At 35.2% G+C, this 13,470-nt stretch overlaps 1 protein-coding gene across 5 annotated transcripts in view; it reads left to right on the top strand.

The window, feature by feature from the left end:
- The window catches only part of RALGPS2 (Ral GEF with PH domain and SH3 binding motif 2), a 171,203-nt gene that overhangs the window by 31,953 nt on the left and 125,780 nt on the right, over nt 1-13,470 (top strand). For 4 of the 5 annotated variants that reach the window (XM_058701137.1, XM_058701141.1, XM_058701142.1 and 1 more), the window contains exons 2-3: nt 5,434-5,579; nt 11,417-11,521. In XM_058701137.1, the coding sequence (XP_058557120.1) occupies nt 5,523-5,579; nt 11,417-11,521 (162 nt within the window). In that variant the 5' untranslated portion in view covers nt 5,434-5,522. Of the gene's footprint in view, nt 1-4,591; nt 4,823-5,433; nt 5,580-11,416; nt 11,522-13,470 lie in introns of all 5 variants that reach the window. The other variant, XM_058701139.1, reaches the window with a different exon arrangement.

Below are 13,470 nucleotides of genomic sequence, written 5' to 3' on the forward strand. Positions count from 1 at the left end.
TTTTCTTCTGTGTGCATTGTTTTTGTTGAGAAGCTTTCCATTTAATTTTATTCATATGTAAGTAAAGTGACTTATTCCACTTGCTTTTAAAACAAATATTCTCCAGTTTAGAATGATGTATATATAGAATATGACTCTTTGCTTTCTTTGCTCAAGGTTTGTGATTCCTAAACATGAAATTTGTATCTTGCCCATATTCTGGGAACTTCCCAGCCTTTATCTCTTTAAATATTGCCTTTTATTATTTCTCTTCCTCTGGAACTTCTCATAGACTGTGCTAGATCTTATTATTCTATTTTTCATTTCTCTTGATCTCTATGCATTTTGCATATAATTCTTTTGTACAGAATTTTTGTATAATTTCCTTTCTCTCCGCTGCTTCACAAATTCTCTTCAGTTTTGTTTAATCTGATGCTTAATTCTCTAGCTACTATATTTTTCTTTTTTTAAGAAACATTTTTATTTGGTTTTCCAACAAATGTTTGTGTTGCTTTTTGCATAACATTTTCAGTTTCTTCTTTTAAGGCTGCTGATTTTAATCTTTCCTGTTTTATATCCTTTATCAGATAAGTGTTCATCTAAAGTTCTCAGAAGGTAATCCTAATAACTGTTGTGTTTCTTGCTTTTACTTGTAGCATGTTGCTTGCTTATACAGTTGGTAAATTTTTATCTTGAGCTTGCCAGTGGGGTTTTATTTGTGGGAATCCCACATTCATTGTCTTTTTGTTCCCTCCATTTGCCTGGGGTTCCAGGAGTCTCACTGGCTTGTGAACCTACTTTTGTGGATTTCTCATCTTGAGGGTCTTGAACTGTTCTGGTAGTATATAAATTCAAATTCTGTACCTGCTGGAGTATGCCTAGGATTACAGGTTTTTATTTTGTAGACAAGTTTGTGGACACTCTTCTCTAGCTTCAGTGTTAAGTTCAGGCCAAGACAGACAAGTTTCTGTATCTTCTTATACCCGTATACTTTTTCTTTCTTCCTTTTTTTTTTTTTTTTTTTTTGGTTTGTTTGTTTTAAAATAGACATTTTATCATTGAAGGAGTAGACTATTCTGTCTGGCTGGCTTTATTCTAGGTAAAGGTGTGGTTGGGTGGGGTGGGGAACAGTGTGTGTGTCTCAGTTCTCATCTCTTGGTTGCCTTTTCTATCCAACTGATAATCAAAACTCAACTTATAATTCCTAAATTTCATTCATACAAAGATTTTTATATTGTTTATCAGATGTATTGCTGGAAATTGAAATCCTCATCATATTCTTTTAAATGTGTGTAGTATTGTATGTATTATCTGATTGCCATTCGCCCTATACTGTAATTGGACATTGATATAACATTATCCCGTGAGTAATGCTTTATTCAGTGATTCAGTCTTTTAACAGATACTTACTAAAGTAAGTAGTTGAGGGTCAAGTATTGTGTTCATGTGCCTGAATGAAAAGATGGAAAATAATGATTTTTCTGTCATGTTTTGTTTTAAATATGAGTCTTTAATATCAAGGAACTCAAAGTTCATTAGGGAGAGATACATAAATAAACCAGTGTGAAAAGATGGCATTAGAATTTTGACAAAAGAGCAGTGGAAGCACAGATTTACAGGAAAATCTCTCTCCAGGAGGCACTGGGGACTCCTGTAGCCCTGGATGTACACGAGAACTTTTTTCTTTTTAATTTCTTTTGTAAAAGCTTGAACTTTTCAAGGGTGGCAAATAGCGAAGATAATCTTGCTTGGTGTTACACTGGAAATGGTTTTAAGAGGCAACCATGTTTTTAGTAAACTTCTGCTAGAATAATGGCTTTATTGTTGAAACAAAGTACTGGGGAATTGAGACTCCTCTCTCATTTTCTTAGATCAAAAATTAAAGAAGGCAGTGGGAGTTTAGCTATCACAAATGCTGAAAGTGAGCTTGCCTGCATGCCATGATATACAGGCTACTTAAATCTTCAGGCCTTCCATGAGTGTCATATAAAGCACGTCTTTAATATTCATTTTAAAATAAATGTTAAAGGAAAGCAAGCTGTAACAAGTGTTAAATATTGAACTGCAATTACAGTGTTTTAATTTTACCCCATTTTTTTCTCATGAAAGTTTTAAGAATATTATACTAGGAAGGTTTAAGTTTCTTTCTTTTCTTTTTTTTTTTTTTTAAGTTTATTTTGAGAGAGAGTCAGGAGTGGGGGGTGGGGAATGGGCAGAGAGAGAATCCCAAGCAGGCTCCATGTTGTCAGAGCAGAGCCTGGTGTGGGTCTTGAACCTACTAACTGTGAGATCATGACCTGATCTGAAGTCAGATGCTTACCTGACTGAGCCATCTAGGCACCTGAGGAAAGTTTAGTTTCTCTTGTTGAGCCCTTCATTTCTGTTTTCATCTTTCTTATAATTATCCATTGGGATTTCTTAATGTGGTTGTATACAAAGGTATTAAAATGGTTCTCACTATTGTAAATTGTGTTTTATTGAATAGCTTTACTTGTATAGTTTTTTCTCTATGAGATGAATTTCTAGGACTGAAATTTTAAGCCAGAGTATATGAGCATATCAATTCTGTATTGTCTAAATGTTCCCAAAGAAAATGCTCTAATTAATTGTGTTTCACTACCATTTCCCTTATAGTTGCTTAACTCTTTGAGGATATGTTTTATAGAAGTATTAATGTCTTTCGCATAATATTCCTAATGATGATAGCATAACTTACTTTAGAAAAGAATATGTATCTGCTTTGTGAAATGAGATTCATTAGTGAGAAGTTGACACTTTGATTTTAATCCTTTGTTCGTTTAGTTAAAAAGTACTGGTTTCTTGGTGTGAATACCATTGAGAAGGTGGGGTGTTTAGGAGATGTGCCTGCACATCTAACATGCCTGCAATTTAATAATTTAGTTCCATGACCTCAAGCAAGGAACTAAATCTACACATTTCAGATTTCCTGTTTGGGTATTATATTGCTTGGAAAGAGCAATATCCTTCTTTTTGGATTTTAATTGCTTAGAAAGAAGCAATATACCTGTTTTGGGAATTAAACCCAAAGATTTAAATTTAAAGATTAACTGTCTTTAGAAGTTTCAGAATGAATTTAATTAAGAAGAGAGCTGTTGTGATGTTGGTAATAATTATGAATGATTGTGTCATTTGTAGCTCTAGGAAAATTAAATAGTAAAGTATGTATTTGTCTTGTTTAATTTGAACTTTTCCTGTGTGCAAAACACAGAAAGGTTTTGAGATACATACTAAGAACATAAACTTAGTTTGTATCTAAGGATTTAATGTTTGTATGATATTATATGAGATCTTAAACTTCACTTCAGCATTAAATAACACTGATATGTAGTACATTTACAAATAGTTTCTTTAAGGTATGCTTTACTGTACTTTTTTTAAAGTTAAAACCAGGCAGAGAAAACTTGATTCTTTACTGTTAGAGTTTAAAAATGTGTAATGTTTATTTCTGGTCTATATTACTTCATTTTCAGTAAATAATAGTAAAAAAAATTACCTATTTGAAGAGTAGATTGAATACATTTCCTGTAACAATTTAATTAAAATCTTTTTCTTTAACACTAGGGGGCACTCTTGACTTACGGATTCATATCTAAATTAATCTTCATGCATAGACTGTGGAATGAAATGAAATTATCTGAAAACATGTTATTGCAAACTGAATGTTACTTCAGAGAGAATTTGCATTATCAAGCTCATTTTATATGGCAGTGTAAATAAAAGTTGATCCTTAATAGTGGCATAGGAATAATGAACCTTATAAAATGAAATGCTGTAGATTGGAGGAAATGAAAGTATTTCAGTGCTCTGTTCACTTTCACGTTGAGTTTTCTAAGTGGGTTCTAAATGGTTTTTAAAACCCATTATTTCTAATATCTTTCTCATTTAAAAAAAGTCTAGCACCACGTTTTGCTCTTAGCAGGTATTTAGTATATATCTGAAGAAATGAAGATAGTCTTAAGATATAACTGAAGGATGCAAACTAGCAGTACATTTTAAGCATTTGAAAACCAAAATGTTTTGCTACATTCAGGAGACCTATTTTAGGCGTGTTTTCATTCACTGTGTTTTCAGTTGGGATTTTGGAGATGCCCACCAACATGTATTTTGCCAGAGATGTATTTCTAAGGCTTTTGTCTTAATTCAAAGACTGTGGAACTTAAGCTTTGTGTGGATTAAGTAGACAAAGTCTGCATCATCATAATTGCACACTTATCACGTGTCAGCACTGTTGTGTGGGCTTTGTATATATTCATTTCTCCTCATTACAACTCTGTGAGATAGGCACTTACTGTTACCTTTGTTTAATAGATAAGGAAACTGAGCCCAGAAAAGTTAACAGTTTTCTGGGTTCATACTTAGGCAGTCTTGTTCTAGAGTCTGCTTCTAAATCACTGTCCTCTATTGCTTATCCGGAGAGAGGAAACTTAGCATCAAGAGAATTATTATTGTTATTTTAGACTCAGTTTTTAAAGCCAGTGTAATTTAAAACACCTAATTTATAGACACTTATCATTTCTCTTATGAGAAAGGATCATTGAAATTCAAAGTTAGAAAGGGGCCTTAGAGTCCATTTGCCTCTGTCATTTTATAGAGAGGAAGAAATTCCATCCTAGACAGAAGTTACCGACACAGTGTTGTACAGCAAGTTACTTGTGGAAAGGGATGCGAAGCTCAAGTAAATATCCTGGCTTACAGTGAAGTGGAAAGAAGTGTGGTGTTGTGGAAATAATATTTGACTAGAATTTTAGATGGCTCGAATTTTATTCTTGCCTCTCCTCATTTACCAGCCTGCATCATCAGAAGCTCTGTTTCTTTGTGCTGTGTGAGTATAATAATGTCATCCTTAATTTAGTCTATTGGTAGTTGTGAAGGTCAGAGTGATAATGATTGAAGATATTCAGTAAACTTTAAAACCCTATACAAATAAACAAACGTATATTGTGGTATTTTTATGACACGTTCTGTAATCTTTTATTTTTAATTACTTGCATCTTTGTAAACCAGTTTATCGGCAATGACAAACTTACTTAGTATTGCTGATTTATAGATGTCTTTCAGATCTCTAAAAAATGTATTGAGTTATGCCATGTGTTACTTTGCCACATGGTGTTTTACACTTTTTATTTACTTAAAGCTAAAAAAGGTTTTTGAATTTTTCTCACACTAAGTGAAAAGTTATACTTCCGCTTTATGGATGAAGAACATAACGGTAACGTGTATCGAATATTGCCCATGTGGTGTTTCTGACCATTTGGAAATAGCATCCAGGATCGTCCTCAAGCTGGATATAGTGACTTAACTGAAATAAAAATAAAAAACTTTACTTCATTGAAGTTGAAGTGTTTTATTTCTTGGCATGGTGATAGGCATGGATTTGCTCTCTTAAACGTCCAGTAAGACATAGAATAAACATTTTCTGCTTATTTTTTACAGGAATAATAATGTATTTGTGGCCTTGGACATGAAGCAATCAGTCTTCTGTTACTGTTAACGTAGTGTCAAGGACTGATGTTGTGGGAAGCATGGACCTAATGAACGGGCAGGCAAGCAATGTTAATATTGCTGCTACTGCTTCTGAGGTAAGAATTTTTAGAAGTTTAGCTGTAGAGTTTCTTACCTGGCATTCTGATTTTTCAAGCATTATGGTTGGTCACAGATTTAACTCAGAATTTGAGAAAAGGACTACAAATTTTTTAATTTTTAAAAAGCTTTTATTTTTTATTTTTAAATGTTTATTTGAGAGAGAGAGAGAGAGGGAGGGAGAGGGAGGGCGCACACAAGTGGGGGAGGGGCAGAGGGAGAAGGAGACACAGGATTCAAGCAGGCTCTGTGCTGATAGCCTAGAGCCTGATGTGGGCTTGAACTTACAAACCTTGAGATCATGGCCTGAGCCGAGATCGAGTGTCAGACGCTTAACCAACTGAACCACCGAGGCACCCCCCCCCCCAAAACTGTTTTAATTGTTCCATTCATATGTTCTATACATCTTAGAAACAGTTAATCCTTATTCACTTAAGGTATGTGACAAATGATTACTTAAAACTTTTTCTTGGGTTTAGTTAAAAAAATTTTTTTTGATGTTTATTTTTGAGAGAGAGACAGAGAGAGAGAGAGACCACGCATGAGCAGCGGAAGGGCAGAGAGAGAGGGGAAGGGCAAAGAGAGAGAGGAAGACATAGAATCCGAAGCAGGCTCCAGATTCTGAATTGTCAGCACAGAGCCCAACATAGGGCTTGAACCCACAGACTGCGAGATCATGACCTGAGCTGAAGTCAGACGCTTAATCGACTGAGCCACCAAGGCTCCCCTTGAGTTTAGTTTTAAAGGATACATAGAATGTATATATACATACGTAGACTGTCTTTTTAGGGTATTTTTACATTGCATGAACCTTGAGGACAATAATACAAGTGAGAATAAAAGATTCTTTTTTTTAGAATCACATAATTTTGACACTGTCCAGATCCCTTGATTCCCAGTCTCTTAAAGGAGATCAAAAACCATTAGGCTGAAATGTTGGAAGGGGTGTAGCTTAGAGTGTAAAGATGGAAGTGAAGACTGAACTAGATGCCCATCTCTCTAGTTAATGTGTTGGGATTTTATTTGTGCCTCACAGTTTTTCTTTTTTGCTTTACCTTTAAATCTAGAGTACTTGCCTTCTTTCCTTAATAGCTTAGCAACCAGCTCCTCTATTTCTCCTTTATTTTTCTCTTGTTACAGAGGATGAGAATAATGTTTATGACCTTTTAACACGTTGGCCTCAAAGTTGCTTAATAACTTCAACTCCATTTTGCCCCAGCCAGTTACTTAGGCCTTGCTGTCAGTGAAAATATTCTAAGTCTGTGGTTTCGATTATTTTTCCTATGCTGATGATTTCTGTATTTCTATCTCTAGCTCTTGCTTCCCTCATATGCATTTTCATTAAGCATTTCTGATGAACCAGACATTTTATGTATAATATGAACAAAATCCAGTTACTTGTTACTATTCTGCTCTACAACCTGTAAAGAAAATAGTCCAACCCCTTTCTCTGACTTTTGTTAATAGCATTACCAATTTCCCGTCACTATCTATATCAACACTATTTCCCTAGCCATCTAAGTTTGATGTTTAGATTTGTCATTAACTCACTTCTCCTTTGTGTATCACAACCCATTTTCTCATCACAGCAGGGAGAATATGCGAGCAGAACAGAAGTTCCAGTTCTGTAATGTAACCATGCAAGTGATACCCCATTCTCTCTGCCACATTCTGTTGGTTAGAAACAGGTCACAGTGCTGCCCACACTCAGGTGGAGGGAGCTCCACAGGATGTGAGCGCCAGGAGATGCAGACACTTGGCAGCTGTTGTAGAGCCTGTCCCGCACTCCTCCTCTCTAGGATTCGGCCCTTTTCTCCTTATTTCGACCAGCACCATCTGAGTTTGGTCATTATTTCTTGTCTAGATTATTGCAGCAGGCTTTTAGCTCGGTCTTGCACTTCCATTCTCTGCTATTTTGGGTCCGTTTGACTATAATTCAACCTTAATGTTCTTAAAATACAGCTCTTAAGCTTTTTTGTATCCCCAGATTGTCCATGGTTCCCCATTGCCTGTTAATTAAATGCAAATGACCCTAAACCTTTTATTTAAGACTTTCCTCATAATGGCTCTAAATTTTCTTTTTAATAGACTTAACTCCTGATAATTATCAACTTGAAATTTCATTCTAATGAAAGAATACTACATCTTGCTGATGTTTGTATAAACCATTCTTTTCCTACTTTGGTTACAGCCTTGTCTGTATTAGTTTTTCTACATGGAATTTCTCTTCTCACTCCAGTGTGCCTCTCCCTCTCACTGCACAAAAAAAATACATTTTATCTGTCTTTCAAAACCTATTTCAAGTGTTATACTTTCAGTAAAGTCTCTTCCTGATCCCCTCAAAAGATAAGAGGTTTCCTATTTTGAAACTATCACTTAAAAAGATCCCACTTTTAAAATAATTCTTTTCAATAAGTGTATATCACTTTAATTCCTCCTTGAGACAGGGATTATATTATTATATGTTTGTATATATGTTTATATTACATACATATAATATATCATATATGGGTGTTTTTATAACCATATTTTTGAATATGTTAAGTGTGTATGTATATATGTATGTGTATATAAATATATATATATATATATATATATATATATAGGATATTTATAACTATATACCCTGAAACATTTGGTCTAATATTGCAGGAAACAGTACACAATTATTTGTTATATAAAATAGATCATTTTACTGTAAAAAAAAAAAAAAAAAATCTGCCCTAAAAGTGAATGAATTACATCAGGCCTCCGAGTAATACAGTTTAGCATATGGTAAGTGGAAAAGGCTGTCTTTTAAATTGTTCTACACTGTGGTAAGAAAGTAAAATTTAAAAATACATATTTTTTGCCTTTTCTTAAAATAGAGATCTATTAATATAACAAAATGCAAAGATCCCATAAATCTGAGAAGCTTATTAAATGGATAAAATACTTGATCTGGGTGATTGACTTCCCTGTCTTAGTACCTTTATAGTTAACCTGTACCAAAGCTTCTGAGATGAGAAGAGTTGCAGTGAAATTTTTCTTTTCCAGATATTGAAAGGTGTCAGTGGTTTTAATCTTGTCTTGAATATAGAATTATTACTCTTCCCTTAGTGGATGTTATACTTAAATACTGTGTAGCTTATCAGTACCAACTTCTTTATTGGTATTGGGGAAGCAGATAGATATCCCTCTTAATTTCTTAAGCTTCTCCTCTAATGGCTTGTAAGGAGGAAAAAAGGAAAGTGATTACTTGTTTTGATAAGCAGTAAAATTGCCTTTATGATTTGCTAACTTGTCTTGAGTGAGTTAAAAACTTGGAGAAAATTGCCAAGTTATGTTTAAAATTAATGTCTCTACTTGACAGAATGTATTTGGTTATTGGGGCAGTAACTGATGTCTGTTTGAATGTTTGACATTATAAGTAAATTTCTAAATTAGTCTTGGGATATAAAATAATGATGTTGACATACTATAATCAGAATTACAGAGAATAAACACACGAAATAAAATGCTGTTAGGAAAAATGATTATGGGACGTTGGGTTTCTGCTAGATATGTAGAGGTTGGAATTCATCACTCCTGTCCTCACAACATGAAAAAAAACGAACAAACTGAAAATCAGGAACTCTTCTTAGCTCTCTCAGAAAATTGATGTCACAGAGCAAACTGACATTGATGACCCAAAAACTGGAGAGAGGCAAATAGGAAATTAATTTACCAAGAGTATAAATCACTCTAGCCAGAAATGGGTAGAAAAACTTAAGCTGTAGCTGACAAATTGCTGGAGGCATTGTGTAGACTAGCAACTAGCTTGAAGTTAGAAACTCCTGAAGGCCCAGTCTTGGGTTCTCCCAACCCCCACTTTGGTGTTTTACCTCCAGAAGCTCTACCAGGTTCTCACAGTGAAGATCAGAGAAAAATACCCTCCTGCTTCTAGCAGGGGGAGGGGAAAATAACCATTCTGAATTATACCCAGTGCATTCTCTTCTCCCCCGACCTCAAGGGAAACTCCTTTACCAGAGACCTGCTTGGGGCAAGAGAAATACCCAACACTAGCCCCCTCCCGCCTTTCTTTCTCATTTTCTCAGGGATCAGCAGTGGTGGTGGGGTACTGAGAAGTACTTGAGGTCACAGCCCAAGGGCATAGGCTCACAAAAAGACCTTATAGAATACTCCCCCCCCCCCCCGTACTTCACCACCACATCAACAGGGCTCCTGTATAATAGTGAAGGATTATAGCAGAAGGAACTGCAAGACACAGATTCTATCTAAGAAGGAGTTTCTAGGGAAACCCAAAGACAAAAAGAAGGACACTAGAAGAATTGAAGAGTAGACACATCAAGTACAATAAACAGTAAACACAGCATAACTCCTACCTATAGAAACATAAATCCTTGTACTGAAGACCTGTTTACTTCTCAGTACCTATTACCCAGTACATCATGTCTGGTTTTCATAAAATTACAAGGAATGCTAAAAGGTAAGAAAAAGACATAGTCCGGACAGACAAAGCAGGTACAAGAGCCAGACTCAGGTCAGATATGGCAGAGTTTTGGAATTCTCTCTGGATAATTAAAATAACCATGATTAATAATGCTAAGGGCTCTAATGGAAAAAAATGGACAACTTGTAAAAACAGATGGACAATGTAAGCAGGAATACTGAAAGAAACTATTAGAAATCAAAAACTTGGTGACCAAAATGGAGAATGACTTTGGCTCACCAGTAGACTGGTGGCCAGTAGTCAGTCAGCGAAAGAATTAGTAATCTTGAAGATATGTCAGTAGAAACATCCGAAACTAAAATGCAGAGAGAAAATAGAATGAAAAAAATGGAGTAGAATATCCAAGGACTGTGACAATGACAGAGGGTGTAACATACACGTAATGGAAACCAGAAGGAGAAGAGAAAGGGGCAGAAGAAATATTTGAAGTAGTAATGGTTGAGAATTTTAATGACAGATCCTTTCCTTTGAAATGATTTTGATACTTAGCTGCTAATGAAAGTGAGAGAAAACATAAAAATGAGGCATAATGACAAGTGTTCAAAACTGATGGATAACAGCTGGTAGTTTGACATACGTATTTATACATTGGCAACTGAAATTTGGTGAATTTTTTTGTGCCGTTAACTGTAGCCACTATTTAATAGAGCATGATCTAATATGTTCTTATAGCAATGATGCTCTGATTTCAGCCAACTGAGGCAGAGTACATTTTTATCTCGTGGTACAGATGAAGTGGAAATTGAACAGAAATAAACTTTTCAGAGCCAAAAGCCACCTATTGTTTTATATGTAATAACAGCAAATTCAAACTTAAAATAGTAACCTTAAAACAGAAAACTGTTAACTTTGTAGTATAATAGGAAGAATAGTATCAATTGTACTATTGCAGACAGACATCACTTAAATACGATCGGATTACTTAGTTAATGAAGTTCTGAATGTTTTATGATTTAGGTTATGAAAATAATTTGTATTTTTCTTTAAAACTATAGTTTAAAAATTATAAACAGAGGTATTCTTCTCCCCTAACTTGCCTTTACCCCATTTGAGAATCATAGAACTTGTTAAAATCTTTTATTTCTGTAAGAAATGATAGGATGTCAGGATGCAGAAACTGACAGACAAGAAAATGACTCATGTAAGAACCTAGAAATTTAAAGAGATTAGATTTTTCAGTTGTCTGAGCCTTTATCTGGTGCTCTTCCAACTAAGCAGCGTGTTGTACCCGGTTTTTCTACCGTGTTTGTCGACCCACTGTTTTCAGTTTAATACCAGTGGAGTTTCTGTGGCACTGACTGTGAGACAGTATTAAAATGGCTGCATTTTCTTTCAATTTAACAGAAAAGTAGCAGTTCCGAATCATTAAGTGACAAAGGTTCTGAACTGAAGAAAAGCTTTGATGCTGTGGTATTTGATGTTCTTAAGGTTACACCAGAAGAATATGCGGTAAGCCTCCTGCCTCCCCTTTCTCCAGTTTTTGCACATAACTTACACATCGATGCTATTGAGCTAGAATTTGTACAGCACAGCAGAAGGAGGCGGTTAAAGAAAACTGGCTAGGGGCATTGATGGAGAGACTAGTACAGCAGTGGAGCAAACAGGAATGGTGAAATGGGGAAGGGAGAAGGGCTGGGGAGAGGGTTAGAGCAGCTTCCTATGTTACACTCTCAGCTTGGCAGATAATAATACTTCCCACCTAAAACTAATGTAACATTGCGTGCTACTCAAAAACAAAAAAACAACACACACACACATTAGGAAAAAAAAAAGTGAGTGGCTTACCTTTGAGCTGATTGTTTTTGTCCCTCCCTGTACCACCTCCCCAAGCCACTGTGCTTTATTGACCTATGTAAGAAGTATTTTGACTTTTTTGTAGACTAAAAAACTGAAAAATTAAATTTGAAGGCATTATTGTGATACCATGAAAGATACCTAGAAAAACTTCTATTTCTGAACTGACATAAATGTTCATTTATTTAATTTCTGTTTCTCCATTAACTTGTTAACAGCATCTGTTGATTTTCTGATGTTGAACCACTCTTGCATTCCAGGAATAAACTGTATTTAATCATAACATGTTATTCTTTGGTACGTTATTGGGTTTTGTCTTCTATCTGTAGCCTTAATTGAGATAGAGATAGGGCCGTAGCCATATGCAGCCCTTAGATGTGAGTTGCCACTACCAGTACAGTTTCATTGATTTTTATAAATGGGGAAGAAAACCTTTTTATTAATATCAGATTTTATATTACTGTTAGGGGGAATACAATTTAATAGTCACAATAATACTGCTCTATGAACCAGTAGATCTGATTTTTGGTTTTGATTTTGATTTTGATTTAATGTATAACTGTCCAAATTTTAAAATTATTTTTCTTTTCTTTTTTTAAAACATTTGTTTATTTTTTCAAAACCACACTCAGATACTACCTCACACCAGTCAGAGTGGCCAAAATGAACAAATCAGGAGACTACAGATGCTGGAGAGGATGTGGAGAAATGGGAAGCCTCTTGCACTGTTGGTGGGAATGCAAACTGGTGCAGCCGCTCTGGAAAACAGTGTGGAGGCTCCTCAAAAAATTAAAAATAGACCTACCCTATGACCCAGCAATAACACTGCTAGGAATTTACCCAAGGGATACAGGAGTACTGATGCATAGGGGCACTTGTACCCCAATGTTTATAGCAGCACTCTCAACAATAGCCAAATTATGGAAAGAGCCTAATGTCCATCAACTGATGAATGGATAAAGAAATTGTGGTTTATATACACAATGGAGTACTATGTGGCAATGAGAAAGAATGAAATCTGGCCCTTTGTAGCAACGTGGATGGAACTAGAGAGTGTTATGCTAAGTGAAATAAGCCATACAGAGAAAGACAGATACCATATGTTTTCACTCTTATGTGGATCCTGAGAAACTTAACAGAAACCCATGGGGGAGGGGAAGGGAAAAAAAATGAGGTTAGAGTGGGAGAGAGCGAAAGCATAAGAGACTCTTAAAAACTGAGAACAAACTGAGGGCTGATGGGGGGTGGGAGGGAGGGGAGGGTGGGTGATGGGTATAGAGGAGGGCACCTTTTGGGATGGGCACTGGGTGTTGTATGGAAACCAATTTGACAATAAATTTCATGTATTGAAAAAATAAATAAAGGAGTACCTGAGAAAATGGTTAAAAAATAAAAATAAAAAAATAAACTTCACAAAATTTAATTTAAAAAAAAAAGGAATCTACTCCTGAAATCATTGTTTCACTATATGCTAACTAATTTGTATGTAAATTTTAAAAAATAAAATTTAAATAAATAAATAAAAACATTTGTTTATTTTTGAGAGAGAGAGAGAGAGAGACAGACAGACAGACAGCATGAGCGGGGGAGGGTCAGAGAGAAAG

Source organism: Neofelis nebulosa, chromosome 15 (assembly GCF_028018385.1).
Source record: "Neofelis nebulosa isolate mNeoNeb1 chromosome 15, mNeoNeb1.pri, whole genome shotgun sequence".
NCBI classification, from domain to species: Eukaryota; Metazoa; Chordata; class Mammalia; order Carnivora; family Felidae; genus Neofelis; species Neofelis nebulosa.